The sequence below is a fragment of the Meriones unguiculatus genome, chromosome 11 (assembly GCF_030254825.1).
Source record: "Meriones unguiculatus strain TT.TT164.6M chromosome 11, Bangor_MerUng_6.1, whole genome shotgun sequence".
Taxonomy (NCBI): domain Eukaryota; kingdom Metazoa; phylum Chordata; class Mammalia; order Rodentia; family Muridae; genus Meriones; species Meriones unguiculatus.
Genome location: NC_083359.1, coordinates 47,925,390 through 47,943,708, shown reverse-complemented (window position 1 = coordinate 47,943,708; position 18,319 = coordinate 47,925,390). Strand labels below are relative to the sequence as shown.

Sequence of the window (18,319 nt, the reverse complement as noted above, 5' to 3'; positions counted from 1 at the left end):
CTTCCCATCCTGTTCTCTCCCTGAAGCCTCCTCAAAGGTCTCTATCTTCCACCACTCTCTCTTTGCCACCTTCCTCTAATCCTGAGACATCAGCTAGATCCTTGAAATACAACTGCAAAGAAACCAGGCATCTTGCAAACAAACCAAACAGCTTCTTATGTCTTGGAAGTATCAGTTTAACAAAAACTGGAAAGAAAGTGAAAATAAACAGAACCACAGAAGACAGGAGAGGTATAATGAATGAAACCAAGAGATAGAAAGGAACTGAGGTGGGCTGGGATGGCTTGGCTATTACTGTCAGCCATTTGCTGTCAATCAATACCAGGCCAACCACTTTGTATGCATGGCATCACCCAATTACTGTACACTTCATAGTTCCCACCTGGTAATGGCAAATTGGAAAGACCGAGAGATAAAATATGACCAAAGCTACAGTCATTAAGTGGCTGAGTCAGGATCTGAACACAGGTCTAACTCCAAAGCTAGCCTCTTCTATGTACTTTTCTGCTTCCCCCAGGACTCTGTAAGCCACCTGTCCTCTCTCAGAGTGTTATGGGTGACTATCCCTTTAGATTTCCTTCTGAAAATACTTTGTTCTTTTAATCACTGTTCCTTTTTAGAGCACTTGTACATGTTCTGCGCGTTTTGTTCATTCTCTTATCCAACCAATCCTAAAAATAACCACAGAAAGTAGTACTGTCACTCTATTCGTTTTACAGCTACGGAAACTGAAGCCTAAATGCATATATACTGTTAACTAAATTCAAATTCAGATCTGGCCGATTCCCTGGCATCTGGCCTCTAAACTATGCAGTCCAAGAAGTGCCACCCCGGGAACCTCAGTAGCCACCGTCTGCCTCCCATCAAAACAACTCCAGTCCACAAACCAAAAACTCATCAATGCCCTTACTTTTCAGGTTGGGTGTCTGGAGACTGACAAATCACGCGACTTGTCCAAGGTCACAGGGCCAGGAACGACAGGGTCAGGGCTTGAAACAGTGCCCTGACTCCAAAGCCTTGCGGATAACCAGCGCACTACCCTCCCGCGACTCCCCTGTCCTCCTCGCACCTCCGCGCCACGAAAGCCAAGCCGGCGTCTGGGCGTCCGCGCCCGGCCCCACGGCCTCCCCGCCGCGCGCCCCGCACACTCACTTCAGGTGGTCCAAGGAGTGGATGTTGCGGGAGGACTTGCCGTGGCCCCCGCCCACCCAGCTCCGCGAGCGGCCAAACATGTCCGCAGCCCAGCCCCGTCGCCCGCCTCACGGTTTCATATCCGATCCGCCCAGCGGCCCAGCGTCCGCGACCACATCTCAAGCCCAGCAGGTAGCGGCGGGGGTGGTGGAGAGACCGCCAAGCACCTTCCTCCCTGGCCCACAGCCCCGCACTGACATTCAGCCGGAACCGGCCGTTCGACCGCCGCGCTTTACGGCCGCCACCACAAGGAACTCTGGGAAATGCAGTTCTCGAGCGAGGCTCCCGGCGACAAGACTCTGCGAACGGACTACAAGGGCCGGCATGACTCACGCGACCGTCGAGAAGAGGCAAGGTAAGAGGAAGGGAGGAGGCGGGTCACTGTCGAGATGGGCGGGTCATTGTCGTGGTTTGGTGAAGTTGGGGGAAAGAAACGCTGACCAGATGGATTGTTAACTTTGTGATTAGGAAAAGGGGAGCGTGTCCTGAAACACCAGCTACTAGAGAAGCTGAGTCAAGAGGTCAGCAAATTGGAGATCACTCTGGGAAACTTGACGAGGTTTAGTTCTCTTAAATTAAAAAAAAAAAAAAATGTTAAATGTGTGAGTGAGTGCGCGCGCGGAGAGTGCTTGCCTGCTTGTGGAAGTCAGTGTACAACTTTTGAAAGTAGGTTCTCGCCTTCCACCGTTTGGGTTCTGGGAGTTGAATTCAGGTCTTCAGTCTTGCCAGCAAGCATCTTTTAACAGACCAGTCATTTTGATGGCCCTAACTCTTTAAAATTTTTAAAGGGTTGGGCATGTGGCTTCAATATCAAAATATTAAGAATTTAATAAAAATACATTAAGTGGTGCATATTATATGTCACTATCCTAAGTGATTTGCTATTTAATTCTCCCAATCCTATGAAGTAGATGCTGTTATTAACCTTATTTTACAATCCTAGAAACTGAGTCACGGAGAAGTCAGGCACTTAACATGTGGCAGAGGCAGGGTTCAAGCCCATCTGCTCTGTCAACAAAACAAATCAGTGACATTCTTGTTTGTCCTTAAAACTTTTTTCTTTTGCACTTCAGCCTTAAAACATCTTGGAAATATGCAAGCAGCAATGTACTAAGCCTAACCACGATGTATTTTCAGAGGTTTCCTCTGGTCTTCATCCAAAATCCGTGCTGTTTCCCAAACTAACACATTAAGAAAGAAAGGAAACTCCACACTTTCTGAATGAGTTTACACATACCTGACTTCCCTTCTCGGATTGGAAGTGGGACCTCTGTGGAAAGCAAAACTTTGTGGCTCAGAACCTACTCGTTTATTTGTACATCTCATAGCTGTTGAAGTACTGTGGTAACCCATTAACTGTCCTAAAAAAGAACTGAGTAAGGGACTGATGTTCTCAACAGTGCCCAGGACAAGACTTGGCACGTGGTAGGTTTTAAAATAAATAGTGATAGAGTGAATAAATGATGGTTTGCACTGCTTTCAAGAATTTGAAAGCTAGGCACAGTGGCACACACCTTTAATCCCAGCACTCAGGAAGGCAGAGACAGGGGGGGAATGCTGTGAGTTCGAAGTCAGCCTGGTCTTCAAAGTGAGTCCAGGACAGCCAAGGCTACACAGAGAAACCCTGTCTCACAAAATAAAGAGGGAAAAAAAATAAGAGAAATGGAGGCCAGTGTCAGGTTAACAGTTTCCCCTATAACTGAGCTAAAGAGACAATAAAAGTCATAGAAGAACACGTTCCATCCTCCAAAGAAAATGACCCAGGATCAACAGTTTTGAAAATCCATTTCTCTGGGATTTGGTTCCTCATCTGTGAAGAGGGAACATACTACATTGCCTTGTTCAGCTCTTATGAAGCTAAGTGTGACCTTAGGATAAAGGCCTATTAAGAGCTGAGGATACTTTGGGCATGATGGCAGAGACCTTAATCCAAGCACTCAGGAAACAGTGGCAGGTGGAACTCTGTGTATTCCAGGCCAGCCTGGTCTATAGCAAGTTTCAGGCCAGCCAGAAGCTACATAGTGAGCCCCTGTTTGGTTTTTGTTTTTTGTTTTGTTTTTTTTTTTTTTTTTTGAGGGGGGGTTGTTGTTTCAAGAACTGAGACTGTAGCTCAGTGGTAGAGCTAAGTCTTGTTTTTTGATCCCCAGCTGTTTAAACCGATGGAAGGCACTTTTGGCAAACTCATCTTCCTAAGGAAGCACAGGGCTTGTCTGTGACAGAGGAATCTGAGCAGATATTTTCAACTACCTAGCATTATTAGTATTTTTTAAGCATGGACTACAAAGTAAAAAGAAACAATAAGCAATCTTACTGGCGGAAGATTTGACCCGCCTGTGGCACTCTCCATCCAGGGGTCATGGACCCCCTATAATGGAGATCTTCAGGCAGCTGTCAAAGACACTCATGATTGATTTTTTTCTTTCCATGTCGTGGGGGGAAAAAAAAGAAAAAAGAAAAGCGCTTTGGAAATAGCTAATATTTTCAGTGGAACTGCCGACACCCCCCTTCTCCACTTGGCTTCATTTAAAATGGGGAAACCAAGTTCCAAAGAGGTGAGGCACCATACCTGATAAATTCTACGTGCGGAGGTTAGGGAGCGCCTACTGCCCAAGAGCAATCTAGAGACTGGAGCACTTCCAGTGGGGCGGAGCAAAGGGGTATCGGCCCCCACGACAGCTCGAGCCAATGAGCGTGGAGAATTAAGCTAGCCAATGAACGCTGGAGAGCATGCGACTGGCCAATGAGCGCAGAGCCTCTGGGTAGGCGGTGCTGGGAAGCAGCAGAGCGACGCGGCGGCCGCAGCGATGGGCAGTGAGCCTGCGGGGGCGCCTCGGGGAGACCGCAGCGGGGACCCAGCCTTGACTCTCGGCTGCGGCGGGGGCGCGTGAGCGCGGCGCACCGAGCGAGCTGCTGGCCACTGCTAGGGGTGCCCTGAGGGGCTAGCGGCCCGTGTGGCCCGCAACCAGAAGCCGGGACTCTGTGACCCGGTCCTGAACATCTCGGGGGTCAAAGCGCATCTTTGGAGGCCGCCCGGGGCCCTGCGCTTTGCTCACCGAGCCCCGGGTCGCTCCCTGAATGGCCGAGCTGGCCCCTCGCCGGCCGCCCGGGCGCTGCAGCGGCTGAGGTCGCTGGGATAGCCCGGTCGCCGCCCCCACCGCCGGCCCCTGCATGCCCGGCGCCCGCGTCGCAGCCCACCTGGACGCTCTGGGTCCCCTGGTCTCCTACGTGCAGCCTCCGCTGCTGCCCTCTATGTTCTACGTGGGCCTGTTCTTCGTCAATGTGCTGATACTCTACTACGCCTTCCTCATGGAATACATCGTTCTCAACGTGGGCCTCGTCTTCCTGCCCGAGGACTTGGACCAGGCGCTGGTGGACCTCGGCGTACTCTCCGACCCAGGCTCTGGCCTTTATGATGCCGATTCGGAGCTCGACGTCTTCGATGGATATTTGGAGTAAGGTCTTGATTACTGTTCCCTACTTGCTCTCCACCATCTACATCTCTTGGCCTGGACCAGCTGCCCGTATCATGCCACTGCCATTGGTTGGGGGCACTATCTGGACCGAGATGGGACCCCAGGAAGAGGCCCGTAAGTGCCCTTGAGATGAGGGTTATTGCGGGGGAGGGAGAAGGCGGTGTCCGCAGGGCAGACTAACATCCTTCCTCCAAGCCTCTGATTTCTCTGGCCACCTCTGGGTCTAACTTGAATGCTAGGAACACTAGTTACTGGAGAGATTCCCCCAAGGAAGGGGACCCAGGGTCTACATTAACATTTAGTGCGGTCATGCAGTTTACCCCATGACATGTGCAAAAAGCTTTGTACCCAAAACCTTTTGAGGTGGAGCTGTCAGCTCCTCCCCCAAGTCTCAGCTTGTCTTGTTGGTGACCTTGGGGGTTTGGGGAATGCTTATTTGTCCTGGAAGGATAAGCTGGTGTCTTAAGAGGCACTGGTCACTTTTGTTCCGCCGCCTCTTGAGGGACTAGTTAAACTCAGGGGCTTCATGCCAAGGCCGTGAGAATGGAAAGCTTCAGCAAACAGCGCCGCACTTCCTTTTGGCAGTGCGTCCACTGCTGTATCTGGAGTCAGGTTTCAGGGATCCTGGGCTGTTAGCAGCGCAGCTCAGATCCGCATTGGCTGTCAGTTTCTTAGGCTGCCGCTGTGGAGCAGGCAGGCAGTTCTGGGCTGGAGCTGGCTTTGCCTGCAGTATTTCCAAGGCCTGCTAGGGTCAGCTTAAGGGACCACAGATGGTTACACCTACCTTTGGGCTCTTACCAAGAAGCTTTGTTATTTGCTAGAGTAGGAAAATGTGAGTCCTTTCCCAACAAGGAAAAGGGGGCAGCTGGGCTGTGTAAGAGAGAACATTTGTGCCAGGCAAGCTGTTGGGTCCAGTAAGGTGTCATGGGGCAGGCAGAGCCCTATAGCTGGGTAATGCTGGAACTTGGCAGGGCATAGAGTCAAAGTGTTAATGAAGGGGCATATGGAGCTGGTGGGCAGGGGCTTCTTTTAGATAACAGATACTAATGTCACCCCAAGGAGGCTGTTAGCCCTCTTCTCCTGTGTTACCTGATTGCCAATATTGCCATAAGAGGGTGTATTTGTTTTGGATACTGTGTCAGACTACCATGGCTCAAACAGCAAGCATTTCATTCTCATAGTTTTCCAAAAGGCACTACATCAGAGGGACCCACCCTCATGACCCAATCACCCCTAACACCATCACAGCAAGAACAGGACTTCGGTCCACCTTTGTGACCAAATCACTTCTAACACCATCAGTGCAGGAAAAGGCTTTCCACAGTGGAATGGGAACACATTGTCTGTTGTAGAAATAATGCTCACTAAGAGGGAGATACTTGGAGACAAAGCAAGATATCTTTGAAGAACTCTTTAGTAAGTTTAGTGATATCATCACAGGAGGCAGGTGCAAGGAAGGGCATGTATCAGATGCTCCTCATTCCTGCCACCCCGACATCCATTCTTTCATTGAAGAAATGACTATTTGTTGAGTACTTGGTGAGCAAAGACAGAAGGAACCTGGCACACAGGCCCTTCTTGAGGAACACAAGTGGGCACCCAGAAACCCAGTGAAGAGTTTAGGGGCTCTGCTGCTGTGCTCACTGCTGTTTGCACAGTGCCTGGCCCCTGGCTGATGCTCTGTGCTGAGTGACCATGAGAGGTGAACAGGGACGGGCTGCTTTAATTAGAGGGTCAGAGAAGGCCTCTGTAAAGGGATGACAAATACAAGCTGAGGCCAGAGTTGATAGAAGGAGCCAGACAGAGTGCTCTGGAGCAAAGCAGTCTGGGCAGAGGGGACTCCTGTCACACCTTGAGACAGGACAGGCATGATTTCATCAGCAGCTAAAAGGAAACTGGAGACACGGTAGTGTAAAAGAGGTCAGTGGTGGGCCATAGATGACATGGCCGAGAGCAGTTAACACCCAGTGAAGGTTCTAGGCAGGGTATCGCACAGTCCAGCTTATGTTCTTTAAAGGTGACTGGTAGCTGTGAACAGAATGGGCTAAGGGGCCCAGTGTAAAAGCAAGGAGGCTGGTGAGGAGGCTGTTAGTTGTCCATCCAGAGGTGACAGGGGATTGGACAAGACCAGGTTAGTGACAGTGGGGAAATAAGGACACACTGGGAACACCTGACAGAGATAGAATCTCTGGGATCCATTCAAAACCTGAGTGGAGACCATGTATCACTCCTGGTTCTAGGCCTGCTGTGTGTTCACTCATGTAGTCATTCAATACACACTGGCCCTTCTTTTTCTCACATAGGCTAGGCTAGGCCCCTGTGATCCCAAGCTAAATCTCTGTCCCTGAGCAAAATAGACTCTCAAACAGTATAACTTGATGAAAATGTCTTATTTTATCTTCTTACCATATCAACAGAAACGCTCCTGCTTCCAACTGAAAACATTGGCATATTCTAAGCTAAAAACCAAAACCCAAATGCTTTGACATACTTTGCAGCAAATGCTGCTTGAGTAGAAACATCAAGAAGCATTTCTCAGGACACTCTTGCCTGACCCTGGGAGTAAGGAAGATGAGGAATATAGAAAATCCCCTTAACGAAGCCCACAGACTGCACTACCCCCAACCCAATTAGAAGACTTGGTCCCAGGGCCAGAAAGGCCAGGACAAGAGCATTCAGAATGGATGACCAGCAGCAACCTGGAGTGACGTGACTCATCCTTGCCTCCTGGCCTCTTTCCTTACACAGAAGAGTCCCGGGCCAGGCATGCTTGTTCCCACTCATGCTCACATACACCTGTGTTCTAAAAAGCTGGACTAAAAAGCACTAGCAAAGGGCACTCACACAGGACGTACTAGGCAGTGGGGGCTAGGGTGAATCTCAGCAAGAAAAAGGATGTCCACTGTTGTTCCATGAGTCCCTCACCTCTGGTGTCTACCCACATAATTCAGCTTCTTACAGGTTTACTGAATCTATTTGAAGAGTTGATGTAGAGCCAAGGTTGACTCTAAATTCAGATGGCAGGCCTAGCTACAGTTTGCGGATTGCTGTTTCACTCCACCCATTATTGGCCTCTTTTATAAAACAGGGGTAATGAAAACCTACCATGTTGAGAGGACAAAGAATTGGACCTCCCTGCATAGTAACTGGCTCATGTACATCAGCCACTGCTATAAACAGGTAGGTGCAATCTGGAAACAACTGCCCTCACCTGGCTTGTGTATGATATTCATGGCTCATGACTAACAAAAGGATCAGGTCCATGAGCTCAGGGAACATGCCCATTGGCACACACATACACACACACATTTCCTCATGCACATAGTCCCCAGGGCACTGGTTCTAGAGCTCTGAAGAGTGGACACTGCAATTTCTAAAGCGTTCAGTGTGGCCCAGTGGAGTAGGAGGTTGGAGCTACTTGCTTGCTGGGAAAGAGGACTGGGTGCATGGCCTGGGAGCCTGAGGTGTGCCTTAGGGGTGGGATGGGAATTGCTGACAGCTAATCTGTTAGGTTAGAGGCACTCTAGCCTGGTTGATTACTTCAGAGTCCTCACAGGTGGCAGGTGCCTACTGGACTTCCCTTGGCACACGAGGTGCTATGGAAGAGGCACTGTCTCTGGCCTGGGAATAATAGTGATGCCACCAGAGTCTGTGTAGCCTGGAACAGTGGGGCTGTAGAATAAGGGTGATCAATTCCTTGATCTGGCTTACTATCAGCCTCAGGTGGCTTATCTGGGGACTGCAACTGCTTTCTCAGCCTTCCTTGCCTAGCTGTACCCTGTACTATCAACAGAATATTCAGCTGCACATGCCAGTGCCCAACTGGGATGCCCACCAGGACACTTCTTCAATGGGGTACCCATACACTCAGATGCCAGCTGTGGGAGACCCACAGGTAGCCTATGTAGCTCTGTCAGGGCAAGGGAAGATGCAGAACAACAGGAAGGAGGCTAAGGCTGTTGGATCTAGAGGTGTGGATCTAGGCAAGAGGCACGAGAGCTGTGGGCAGGCAGGTGTGTGCCCTTGTCTGACATGAGATGCTCAGAAGGTCACAGGGCTTCAGCAGTCCTGGCCATCCCTTTGGGAGGAAAGGTCTCCAGGCCAGCTGAGATGCCAGTGGCTTCATGCCCTTGGCTCTGAGTTAACACAGACTGGACATTCCAGCCAGAAAAGCAGGGCCTACGTATCACATTTTTCTCCCAGCCCTAAACGAAGAATGGGAAGGCTTCTGTCAGATCTTAGTACCTGCTGCCTCCATCCTGGAACTTTTGAAAGTACCAGCTGCATTTAGGAAATGAAGATCACATTGAAAGAGACACAGATGGGCTTTTTCTTTTCTTTTCTTTTTTTTTTTTTTGAGACAAGGTCTCACTATGTAGCTCCAACTAGCCTTAAACTTCTTGCTCTTGCCTCCTGACTACTGGAATAACCTAGCCTTGCAAGTAAAGAAACTGAAGACCAGAAAGTGAGGGGCCCAGAGAACAAGGCTAAATGTCTTCTGCACAGCACAGTAGCCACCAGGATGCAGAAGAACCTTTCATGAGGGTCTGTCTCCTGAGCCCCGCCTCTAGCACTAACTCATGGCTTCCCCAGTCTGTCTCATCTGCATGCTTTCTTCTCTTATCCTGAATTTCTAAAAAAAAAAAAAAAACTTTTAGAAAAATTTTAGAATTCCACACTGTCAGCAAAGTTGCAGGAAAAGCACCAACTCCTGAGCTCCTTTCACCAGCATTCTGTTCATGTGCTCAGTGGAGCCCACATTCTTCTCTGTGCATAGATTTGCATGTATATGAACACACATGCATGTTGGACAGCCATGTTCTGAAACCATGTTCTGAGAGTGCATTGCAGAAATGATGTTCTTTTTGTTCCTGAATATTTTGGTTTATATTTTCCTAAAACAAAGATATACTTGGTATCTGTAGTGCCCTTGTCAAAGCCAAAAAAATACTGGTTTGGAGATGGGTTCTTCTGTAACCAAGACTGGCTTAGAACTCCTGATCCTCCTGCTTTACCTCCCACGAATTGGAATTACAGTTGGGTACCACCGCACCTGGCCGAAATCAGCAGCTGGGGCAGAGAAATGACCTTGTGAGTACTCTGATCTCCAGCTTTATTCGCATCACATTATATGCCCCACGAATATTATTTAATGATAAAAATGCAAGTTTTGGGGTTGCTGCTTTCTTTATCCTGGATTGACTGCTGAGTATATATGTCTTGGTATGATGCTGGCAATTTGCAAGAGGCTAGTCCGCCACTTGTGGACTGTCTCCGCCTGGGGTTGTCAGGTGTCTGTCTGGGTTCAGGATTCCATTCAGGTGATGTAACCTTGGCAGGAAGACTGAAGAAAAGAGTGTCCTCAGTACAGCGTTTTGAGAGCCACACATCACATACCATTGCTGGGTCCTGTTAACTTCAGTGATATGAGCTAGGTCTCTCCACTGTTGAGTTACTACTTTTTCCTTTTATAATTAAGATGAATGATACCAGTTTTAATGCTTCATTTGTAAAAATAAAAAGTAAAAAGATAGGCACACCTTTAATTCCAGTACTTAGGAGGCAGAGGCAGGTAGATCCCTGGCTCAAGGCCAGCCTGGTCTATAGAGTGAGTTCCAGGTAAACCAAGACTGTCTCAAAAAACAAACAAACAAAACAGTAACAGAAACAGAAACTAACTAACTAAAACAACAACAACAGCAACAAAAAAGTCTACTTTTTTATGTGGGCTTGTTTGTTTTTGAGGCAGGTAATTCAGGATGGCCTTGTACTCACTATTTAGCTTGTACTCACTATTTAGACTTCTTGCTGCTTCCGCTTCCCAAATGCTGGGGCTATAGTCATGGTCACTACACCTGCTTTATTCTTATAGATGTGTACCACAATTCCCAAATTAGGGGAAGCAGGGGTGGGGATGACATGGGGTTTCATGGATACTAGAAACACACTCTGCCACCTGAAATACAGCCCCAGGCCCACCTTATTTTACTTTTTTTAGGTGTTTCTAAGGATCCAGCCTCACACATCCTAAACACACACCCTACTACTGAGGTGCACCCCCAAACTGCCTGGATCTATTTTTAAATGAATGCTATATCACCATGAGAAGGAAACCAGCCTTTCCTGGCATAGTTGAAAGTGAGTGCCAAGTAGGAAAGCCAGCTAATGGTTAAGGCCAGGACCTGCTTTATGTGTTGAACTGGTACTGCTAGATAAAGGTTCCTGGCACCAAACTGGAACATTCTCTGAGAAGGAGTAAGGCTTGACCGAGAGCTGCAGAACAAGCTGTATGTTTGCTATGGAGGTGTGATGGTTCCAGCCAGCTCACACGACCCTTAAAAATTGTTTCCTAGAATTTTTGCAGTCACACACATTTGAGGTTTAAGCCCCCATTCTATCAAAGTCTTAGATAAGTGACATAACCTCTCCCATGCCTCAGTTTCCTCCTCTCTAAGATGGGAATAATGGCACCTGTCTAGGGGCTTGCAGTGATGTAGTGGGTTGGTGACTGATGTATAATTGATGTGTGCAGCACCACATGATATATTAGACCAAGGGGACCCCTAGCCGCAGGCACCTTCCCCTTACTGGGATTCCTTGCTCTTCTGGGGGTAGTAACCAGTAGAGAGCATCATTGTGGACTGCCCGGGGAACAGCCTGGGGTGGTGATGCTTGGTACCCAGTGAGTGTCAGCCGAGGCTGATAACCTTGCAGCTGTCATCCCAGGTGCCAAAAAGAAGGCCTTCTTCCCAGCTTCCTGCCCAGCAGGAGCCTGGCTAGAAGCTTAAAACTAGGTGCCTCTCCCACATAGCTTCCCCTGAGCGTCACCTTGTGATGTTGACTGGGAAGGGCTCATTAGAGAGTGAGGGAAACTGAGGTTTGGGCAGTTCGGTGACTCACTTTAGATGCCCAGCAATGAGATAGCATAACAGCATTGGCCCTCAAGCCATTCTCAATTGCCCAGAGTTTCTGAAGTGCAGTGCTGGGCTGGAGGAATCCCTGGCAGGTACCAGAGGAGTCAGGTTCATGGTGCCCTGACCTTCCTGCTCTTTTCTTTCTCAGGCTCCAGGCATGAAGGCAGATGAGTGGATTCCTCTTCACTGTCTCTTTAGCATTATCCCGTGACCTTTTTTAGGACAAGTGCTTTTCTTTTTTTTTTTCATAGTTATGACATTTCCTTTGAGACTTCTAGTTAATGGTGGCACATGCTAATAAACCCAGCACACAGGAATCCGAGGCAAGATCATGAATTTGAGGCCTGCCTATAGTTATAGTAAGACCCTACCTCAAAACAATAATAAAAATACTCTTGGCTTGGGCCAGATCAAGTGCGTAACACCTCTAATTTCAGCACCATGGAGGCTGAGGCATCAGAGTTCTAGTCCAGCCTGTGTAGTCCAGGCTACACACTGAAATTGTATCAGAGAGAAAAAACAAAAACAAAAACAAAAAAAAACCTACATTGTTAGGGTTTGTGAGATGGCTCAGCAGGTAAAGACACTTGCTTCCAAACCTAGTGACATGAATTAGAATCCCAGCTCATACACAGAAGAAGGAGAGAACAGACTCATGAAAGTTGTCCTCTGCCCTCCATACTTTGTGCCACGGCAGGTAGATAAAATCCATTTTGGACCTCCATTAGTTCCTCGGGGCATTTCATTACTGTACTTGAATATTGTAGGATGCACAATACTCTATCTAGGGAATTCTCAGCCTGTCTAAATAAATAATGTCTAGGTGGTATATAACAAGCCTTGGGAGCTGTTGGGCAGGCAAATGCAGAGGAGTCAGGGACAGCTGCAGACACACTGTAGATGGCCCATCGTGATGGGCATTCATAGCCAATTTGGGGTTAGAATCCAGGCCCTAGAAGCCGGCTCTCATCCGGGACTGGCCCATGTGGAGACAGGAAGCTTCTCTTCTGTCCTTGAAGCTGCCAGGGAGATGGCCAGATTGCTGCCACACCCTTGGCCATGAGCCAGGTGGCCTCCTGCTGCAATCTGCCTCCAGCACAGAGATGCCGAATGTCTGCAGAGCTGGGCAAGCCATGCATTTTGGGTATGTGGAGAAAGTGAGGTTTGCTATAGATCTCTAGAAGGCTGTCTGTAAGAGAAGTGCTAAGTCCATTGCCCCAAAAACACCATTTACTGCTTTCTGCCTACCACCTCAACCCTTAGATTTTATATTTTGTGTGTGCAGGGGTGGGTGTGTGCAGGCCATGGTGCACACATGGAAGTCAGAGAAAAACTTGTACAAGTTGGTCTTTTCCTTCCACCATGTGAGTCCTGGGATCAAACTCAGGAAGTCAGGCTTGGCAGCAAGCACCTTTATCAGCTAAGCCATATTGCTGGCCCCTGAATTATTTCTTATATAGTTGTTTTCTTTAAGTCGACTTTCTAAAAGATTCATTTTTGTTATGTGAATGTTCCTGTGTGAGTCCATGTGCATGTAGGAGACCACAGAAGTCAGAAGAAGACATTGGATTGTCTAGAACTGGAGTCATAGGTAATTCTGAACCACCATGTGGGTGCTGGGAACAGAACCTGGGTCCCCTGCAAGAGCAGCAAGTGCTCTTAACCACTGAGCCACTCTCCAGTCCTTAAATTGGCCATTTGTTTGTTTGATTTAGAGACAGGGTTTCTCTGTGTAACAGCCCTGGCTATCCTGGAACTCACTATGTAGGGCAGGCTACCCTCACAGAGATCCACCTGCTTCTTCCTCTGGAGTGCTGGGATTAAAGGCATGCACCACCACCATCACCACCACCCAGTCTCCTAAACTGATTTTTAAGAGTAAACAAGAAAAAAAAAATGTTTTGAAAGGAGAGGAACTGATGTGGGCAGGCACCTGACCTCATTGGCTACAACTAAGAGCCTCAGCAAATGGCCTGGAGATCAGCGGCACCCACTGAAACCTAGGGCAAGGTGTGGGCACAGGGACAGAACTGGGACAGCAGGCTCAGTCAGACCCGCAGCTGCTGGGACTATGTGTAGTCACAAGGACTGGAAGTGAGGCTTCCTGGTGGTTCCTACTGCCCAAGCCCTGAGCTGGGGCAGCCCTGCAGTAGACACCAGTGAATCTCGGTAAATTATTCTGTTGCAGGCCTCTGAATGTGCTGAATGTGAAGGCTTTCAAGACTACATGTCTCCCCCAGGGTTCCTTGGAAGGAAGAGCAGCCACAAGTGGGCTCTGGTGTGATGGGACAGGAATCTCAGAAAGCCTTTCTGGAAGGCCCAGTGTAGCCAGAGCCCCTGCTTCCCACAGATTCTGTGGGTAGGTGGGGAGGGGGCAGAAGGGTGGAGGGGCCTGTCCATGGGGGTCAGCAGGAACCACAGAAGCTATGGTAGAATGTGTTCCCATCTGGCCTTTAGCAGATGAGTCTACTGAAGTTGGGAGAAACTTTAGTGTATTCTCTCTCGCCCCCCCCCCCCCCCCCCCGTTCAGAACTACAGTGAACAGCTGTGCCTAGTCTCCAGGGGTGACCTTCCTGTGCAGCACAGCCCTATGTGGACCTCCATGCTCACAGCCTCACCCCATCTTTGGGAGGATTACTCTAAAGCTAAAGTTGCTCACATTGGCACAGTGCCTGGCACCTGTCCTCTACCTTGGGGCCAGCATATAAAATGCTGGTGTGCAAAATCTGAACAGGAGTTGGTGGTATAAGCACCTGTTTTGTTTGTGGAAACAGGCTCATACTAGATGGCCCAGCCTGCCCTCAAACTCCCAGTGTCCTTACTCTGTAGTCCAGGCTGGCCTCTAACCTGCCATTCTCTGGTCTGGGCTTTCTAGTGCTGGAATCACAGGGCCAGGGCACCACAGCTGGGCAGATTTTAATACTGAGCTGAGCATCTTTCAATGAGTCTCTTGAGCTTTCTGGGCCTTGATGTCTGATAGATATAACAACATCAGCTATGGGCTGGTAAGGAGGGTAGAGATACCCAGGAGCCTACATGCTTATTTGGTAAGGGAGCTCAGGAACTTCGTGTGGAGAGTGGGAAGTGAGGCCAGCAATGTGTACCACATGAGCACTAAGCAGGCTACCACTGTGGTGTGGGGCCCAGTCCTATTCAGAAACCTCGGGAGCCAGAGTGGGTGTAGAAGATACCTCAATGTCACCCTAGGTATAGGTGATGGGGCTAGGGTATGGGGACACTACCTTCCTGGCAGTCCCTGGTGGGAAGCAGCTTGCTCTTGAAGGCATTAGAGCTCCTGTTCTTGCAGCTGCTGAGGGCAAAGCAGACTCTGGAAACAGGATGAAAATCTCAGGATGAGGGCACCCAGGGCTGGGGAAGATAGGTGGAAGGAAGGGACAAGTCACCTAACAGGAACACTGGGTGTGGTGGCCACTCAGATATGATTGTCCCCATTTGTTACCAGTGCAGTGCCAGCTCTGCCTGTCCTGCTTTTGCAACTGTAAGCAACTCTGAGCCTTTGTTTTGTAATCTATAAAATGGGGAGAGGCACAGTTTCTGGTGGAAATGGTTACCTTTGCTTAGTGGCTAGAGGTGCTACCAGGGGCTAGGGCTACTGCTCAGTATGTGGTGCCTGTGATAGCCCACACAGCCCTGAATGTTATTCAGCAGGACACACTGCATGTTTCACATACACTGCTCATTGCATCTGATGCTCAGTGGTGTTTGTAGAGGAAAGAGTCTGAAAGGACTAACAGGAAGGGGACCTGGACACCTCACTGTTGCAGAGATGCTGGTGACAGATAAATAAGGGATTGAGGGAACTGGAGGATAGAACAGGCCACAGGGCCAGGACTTACAAATGATGCTGTGTCATGGGAAGAGGAGACAAGTGGGGACATAGTTGACTAGCAGTCTTCCTGTAAGCACAGTGCCTTATGGGTGAGATGGAAGGCACTGCCCACTCCCTAGAGATTGCTCAGCTGCCCCCTCTTGACCTCCCTTGTGGCTGAGAGCCTTCTCCCAACCCCAGCATCTCTTTCCCATCCTGATCACCTGTGGACAGCCGTACTCTCCCATGGAAAACTACCATGGTTCCTCAGACTCTCAGAAGTGAAGCAAGTTCATTCATAAGAACTTGGAACAGAAGCGGTAGGGAGCTAGGAGTGTAGATCCATTGGTGGAATGCTTGCTCAGCATGTTTTCAGCTAGACCCTAGGTTCCATCCCCAGGACCACCTAAGGTCCAGCACTTGGGAGGTGAAGGCAGAGGAATCAGAAGTTCAAAGCTGTCCTGGGCTACCTACAAGAGATCCTGCCTCAACAACAAAAGCCAGTGGGAATGATAGGAGATTGGGTGGAGAGGAGGTGCTTAGTAGGTTAATGACTGCTGGGAGAGGGGGTCATCTTCCTCAATGTTAAGTAGCTGCTAATCAGTTGCTATATTCCTGTAAATAATTCCTCGACTGTGCTCATGCAGGCAACCCCAGTTAAACTTGATGGGTCATAAAAAAAATTAAATTAAAAATTTTTTTTTTTTTTAAAAAAAAGGACATTAAAGTAGGAGGCAAAAGGAACAGAGAGTCTAGAGGGAGGACGGAAGATGAAAGAGAAGGGAGAAAAATATCCTAGTACATTATATACACATACAAATTTGTTAAAGAATTAAAAAATATTTTTTAAAGAACGGAAGAAAGAGAGGAGCAAAAACATCTCTAGCCTGAGCTTGGGGCTTCTGGAGAATTAAGGATGGGAGCAAGGCTTCCTTGCCTCACCTGAGCTACAGGGAGGCACCCCCAGGCCTATGCTGCCATGGCCCTGCCCTTTGACGACTGTCCTTTGTCTTCTTGATAGGCCTGCTTGTGCCAACAGCTGGGTTCCTGCCCCAACCCAGGAATCTGCCAGGAGAGGTGGGGACTCAGTGCCAAGATGGGCCAGTTGCCAGGACCTACAGGAAGGAGAAGGCCTCCAAAGACCTCGCCCACCACCCAGTCCTCAGTTGTCCTGCATCTGGCTCGTGACTCTCCACCGTTGCCATGGATGTTTACAGAGGTTACCTCTCTGCACTTCACCCACAACTGCACCCGCCTCCCCCACTTTACCTCCGGAAAGGACGTGGAGAGCCGAAGTAAGATGCAAGTAGACTCATACTTAGGCTGGCCCCTCCAACATGGTTTGATGCCGGTTGAGCCTTAGGCCTGGGGAGACTTCAGACCCAAGACTGCTAATCACAGCGTCAGGGAGTCACTCTGAAAAGGGATGCACCAAGTCCCAGGGCAGGGTTTAACCTCTCCAGGTTTACAGAACTGAGATGCCACACTGGGGAAGGTCATGCTGTCTCTGGTAGAAATCTATTTTTGGAAGTGTGAGTGGTGTGGAAAGTGTGAGTGGTGTAGATACTTGATTTCCATAAACCTGTAAAAGCAATACTCAGAGGCTGACTTATTTCATTAAAAAAATGTAAGCAACTGCAATCCCTCTTGTCCTTGTCTGGTTGCTGGATTTTGCCTGCTTTGAATTTGGGAGAAGGGGCACCGTGGTTGACAGTTTGCAGATCAGTCAGATGGCCCAGTCTGGAGGTACAGCAGGGCCTAGGAAACTCACACTGGAAAGGCTGCTTCCTCCCACCTTCTGAAAGCCCAAGTTATGGTGGGAAGAGCTAGGGAACCCTGGGGAGCTTGGGCCTGAGTCCCACAGAGGTGGCTGTGCAGTGTTCCCCACACAGAGCATCTGATGAAGAATGAGGTGGGGGACTGAGCCTTTAATCCCAGCTCTCAGAAAGCAGAGGCAGGCAGATCTTTGTGACTTCAAGTCTAACCAGGTCTAAAAAAGTGGATTCCAAGCCAGGCAGGGCTACATAGACCTTACCTTTAAAAAGATACAAATGGAAGAGGCTGGGGGTGTAATGCATTTGATAGAATGTTTACCTGGCCTGCACTGAGCTCTGGCACCCTGAAAAATGAGCATAGTGGGATGTGTCCATAATCTCAGCCTTCTGGAGGCAGAGACAAAAGAATCCGAAGTTCAAAGGTGAAAGCAAGAGGATCTGAAGTTCAGGGTCATCCTCATCTACATGTCCAGCTGGGGCCAGGCTGGGCTACATTGGACCCTGCCTCCAAAACCCACAAGAAATGGAGTTCTTTTCCCTAGTCTAATCTAGAGTATAGCTGTGGCCCTGCCCCAAAGCCACGTGGGAGCATGTGCCCTAACTAAGGCAGCATTGCGTACAGATGGGAGTGACCCTGTGGCCCTCCCCACCTCTCCATAATGGATACTCCTTAGGCAATAGGGTGCAGCTGAATTCCCCAAGGCTCTCAGGACAGTCATGTACAACAGGAAGAGAGACATCCTCCATGGGAGAGAGGCCTGGAGTGAAGCTGAAGGCTGAGGAGGGGCTTGGATTGAAAGTGTAATGCATGAGCAGCCCACTAATCCCCGAAAACTGCTTCTCACAGATGGGACCTGGCAACCTACTCTAGCATGTTGTCCCCATACCATAGGGATCCTTCACAGGAGTCACAGGCCAAGTGATTTGTGGACTCCTTCCCTGTAAATGCCGCGTTTCTAAGGTGGGACCCACAACTCCCCCACCTCATGAGATGGCACCATGCTAATTACCAAATGGATGCAGTTCCATTCCAGGCCCCACTAGTGGGCAGCCCCCTTGAATCTGCTGTCCAGGAGCCTTTATGCAGCATCCTGGCCAGCCACAGCTGGCAGCTCTGTCCCGGAGGTCTTAGATGTG

At 49.1% G+C, this 18,319-nt stretch overlaps 2 protein-coding genes across 17 annotated transcripts in view; one reads left to right on the top strand and one right to left on the bottom strand.

Moving 5' to 3' along the window:
- Clec16a (C-type lectin domain containing 16A) overlaps window positions 1-1,429 on the bottom strand; it is a 202,317-nt gene extending 200,888 nt beyond the window's left edge. For 4 of the 7 annotated variants that reach the window (XM_021648393.2, XM_021648395.2, XM_060364179.1 and 1 more), the window contains exon 1: window positions 1,153-1,427. In XM_021648393.2, the coding sequence (XP_021504068.1) occupies window positions 1,153-1,232 (80 nt within the window). In that variant the 5' untranslated portion in view covers window positions 1,233-1,427. Of the gene's footprint in view, window positions 1-1,152 lie in introns of all 7 variants that reach the window. The other 3 variants (XR_009584537.1, XM_060364180.1, XM_060364181.1) reach the window with 1 other exon arrangement.
- A 2,518-nt stretch (window positions 1,430-3,947) lies between these two features.
- Dexi (Dexi homolog) lies at window positions 3,948-17,048 on the top strand. 10 transcript variants are annotated; one of them, XR_009584536.1, is made up of 6 exons: window positions 4,640-4,778; window positions 7,753-7,844; window positions 9,590-9,755; window positions 11,727-13,169; window positions 13,767-13,937; window positions 16,429-17,048. XR_009584536.1 is itself a non-coding variant. In XM_060364177.1 (5 exons), the coding sequence occupies exon 1, from the start codon at window positions 4,360-4,362 to the stop codon at window positions 4,645-4,647; it is 288 nt and encodes a 95-aa protein (XP_060220160.1). In that variant the 5' UTR covers window positions 3,948-4,359; the 3' UTR covers window positions 4,648-4,778; window positions 7,753-7,844; window positions 9,702-9,755; window positions 11,727-13,169; window positions 16,429-17,048. The 10 variants fall into 10 exon arrangements, 8 of the variants coding, with proteins under 8 accessions (XP_060220160.1, XP_060220159.1, XP_060220161.1 ...); XM_060364177.1 differs by lacking the exon at window positions 13,767-13,937 and having other exon boundaries at window positions 3,948-4,778; window positions 9,702-9,755; XR_009584535.1 differs by lacking the exon at window positions 13,767-13,937.
- The last annotated feature ends 1,271 nt before the right edge of the window (window positions 17,049-18,319 follow it).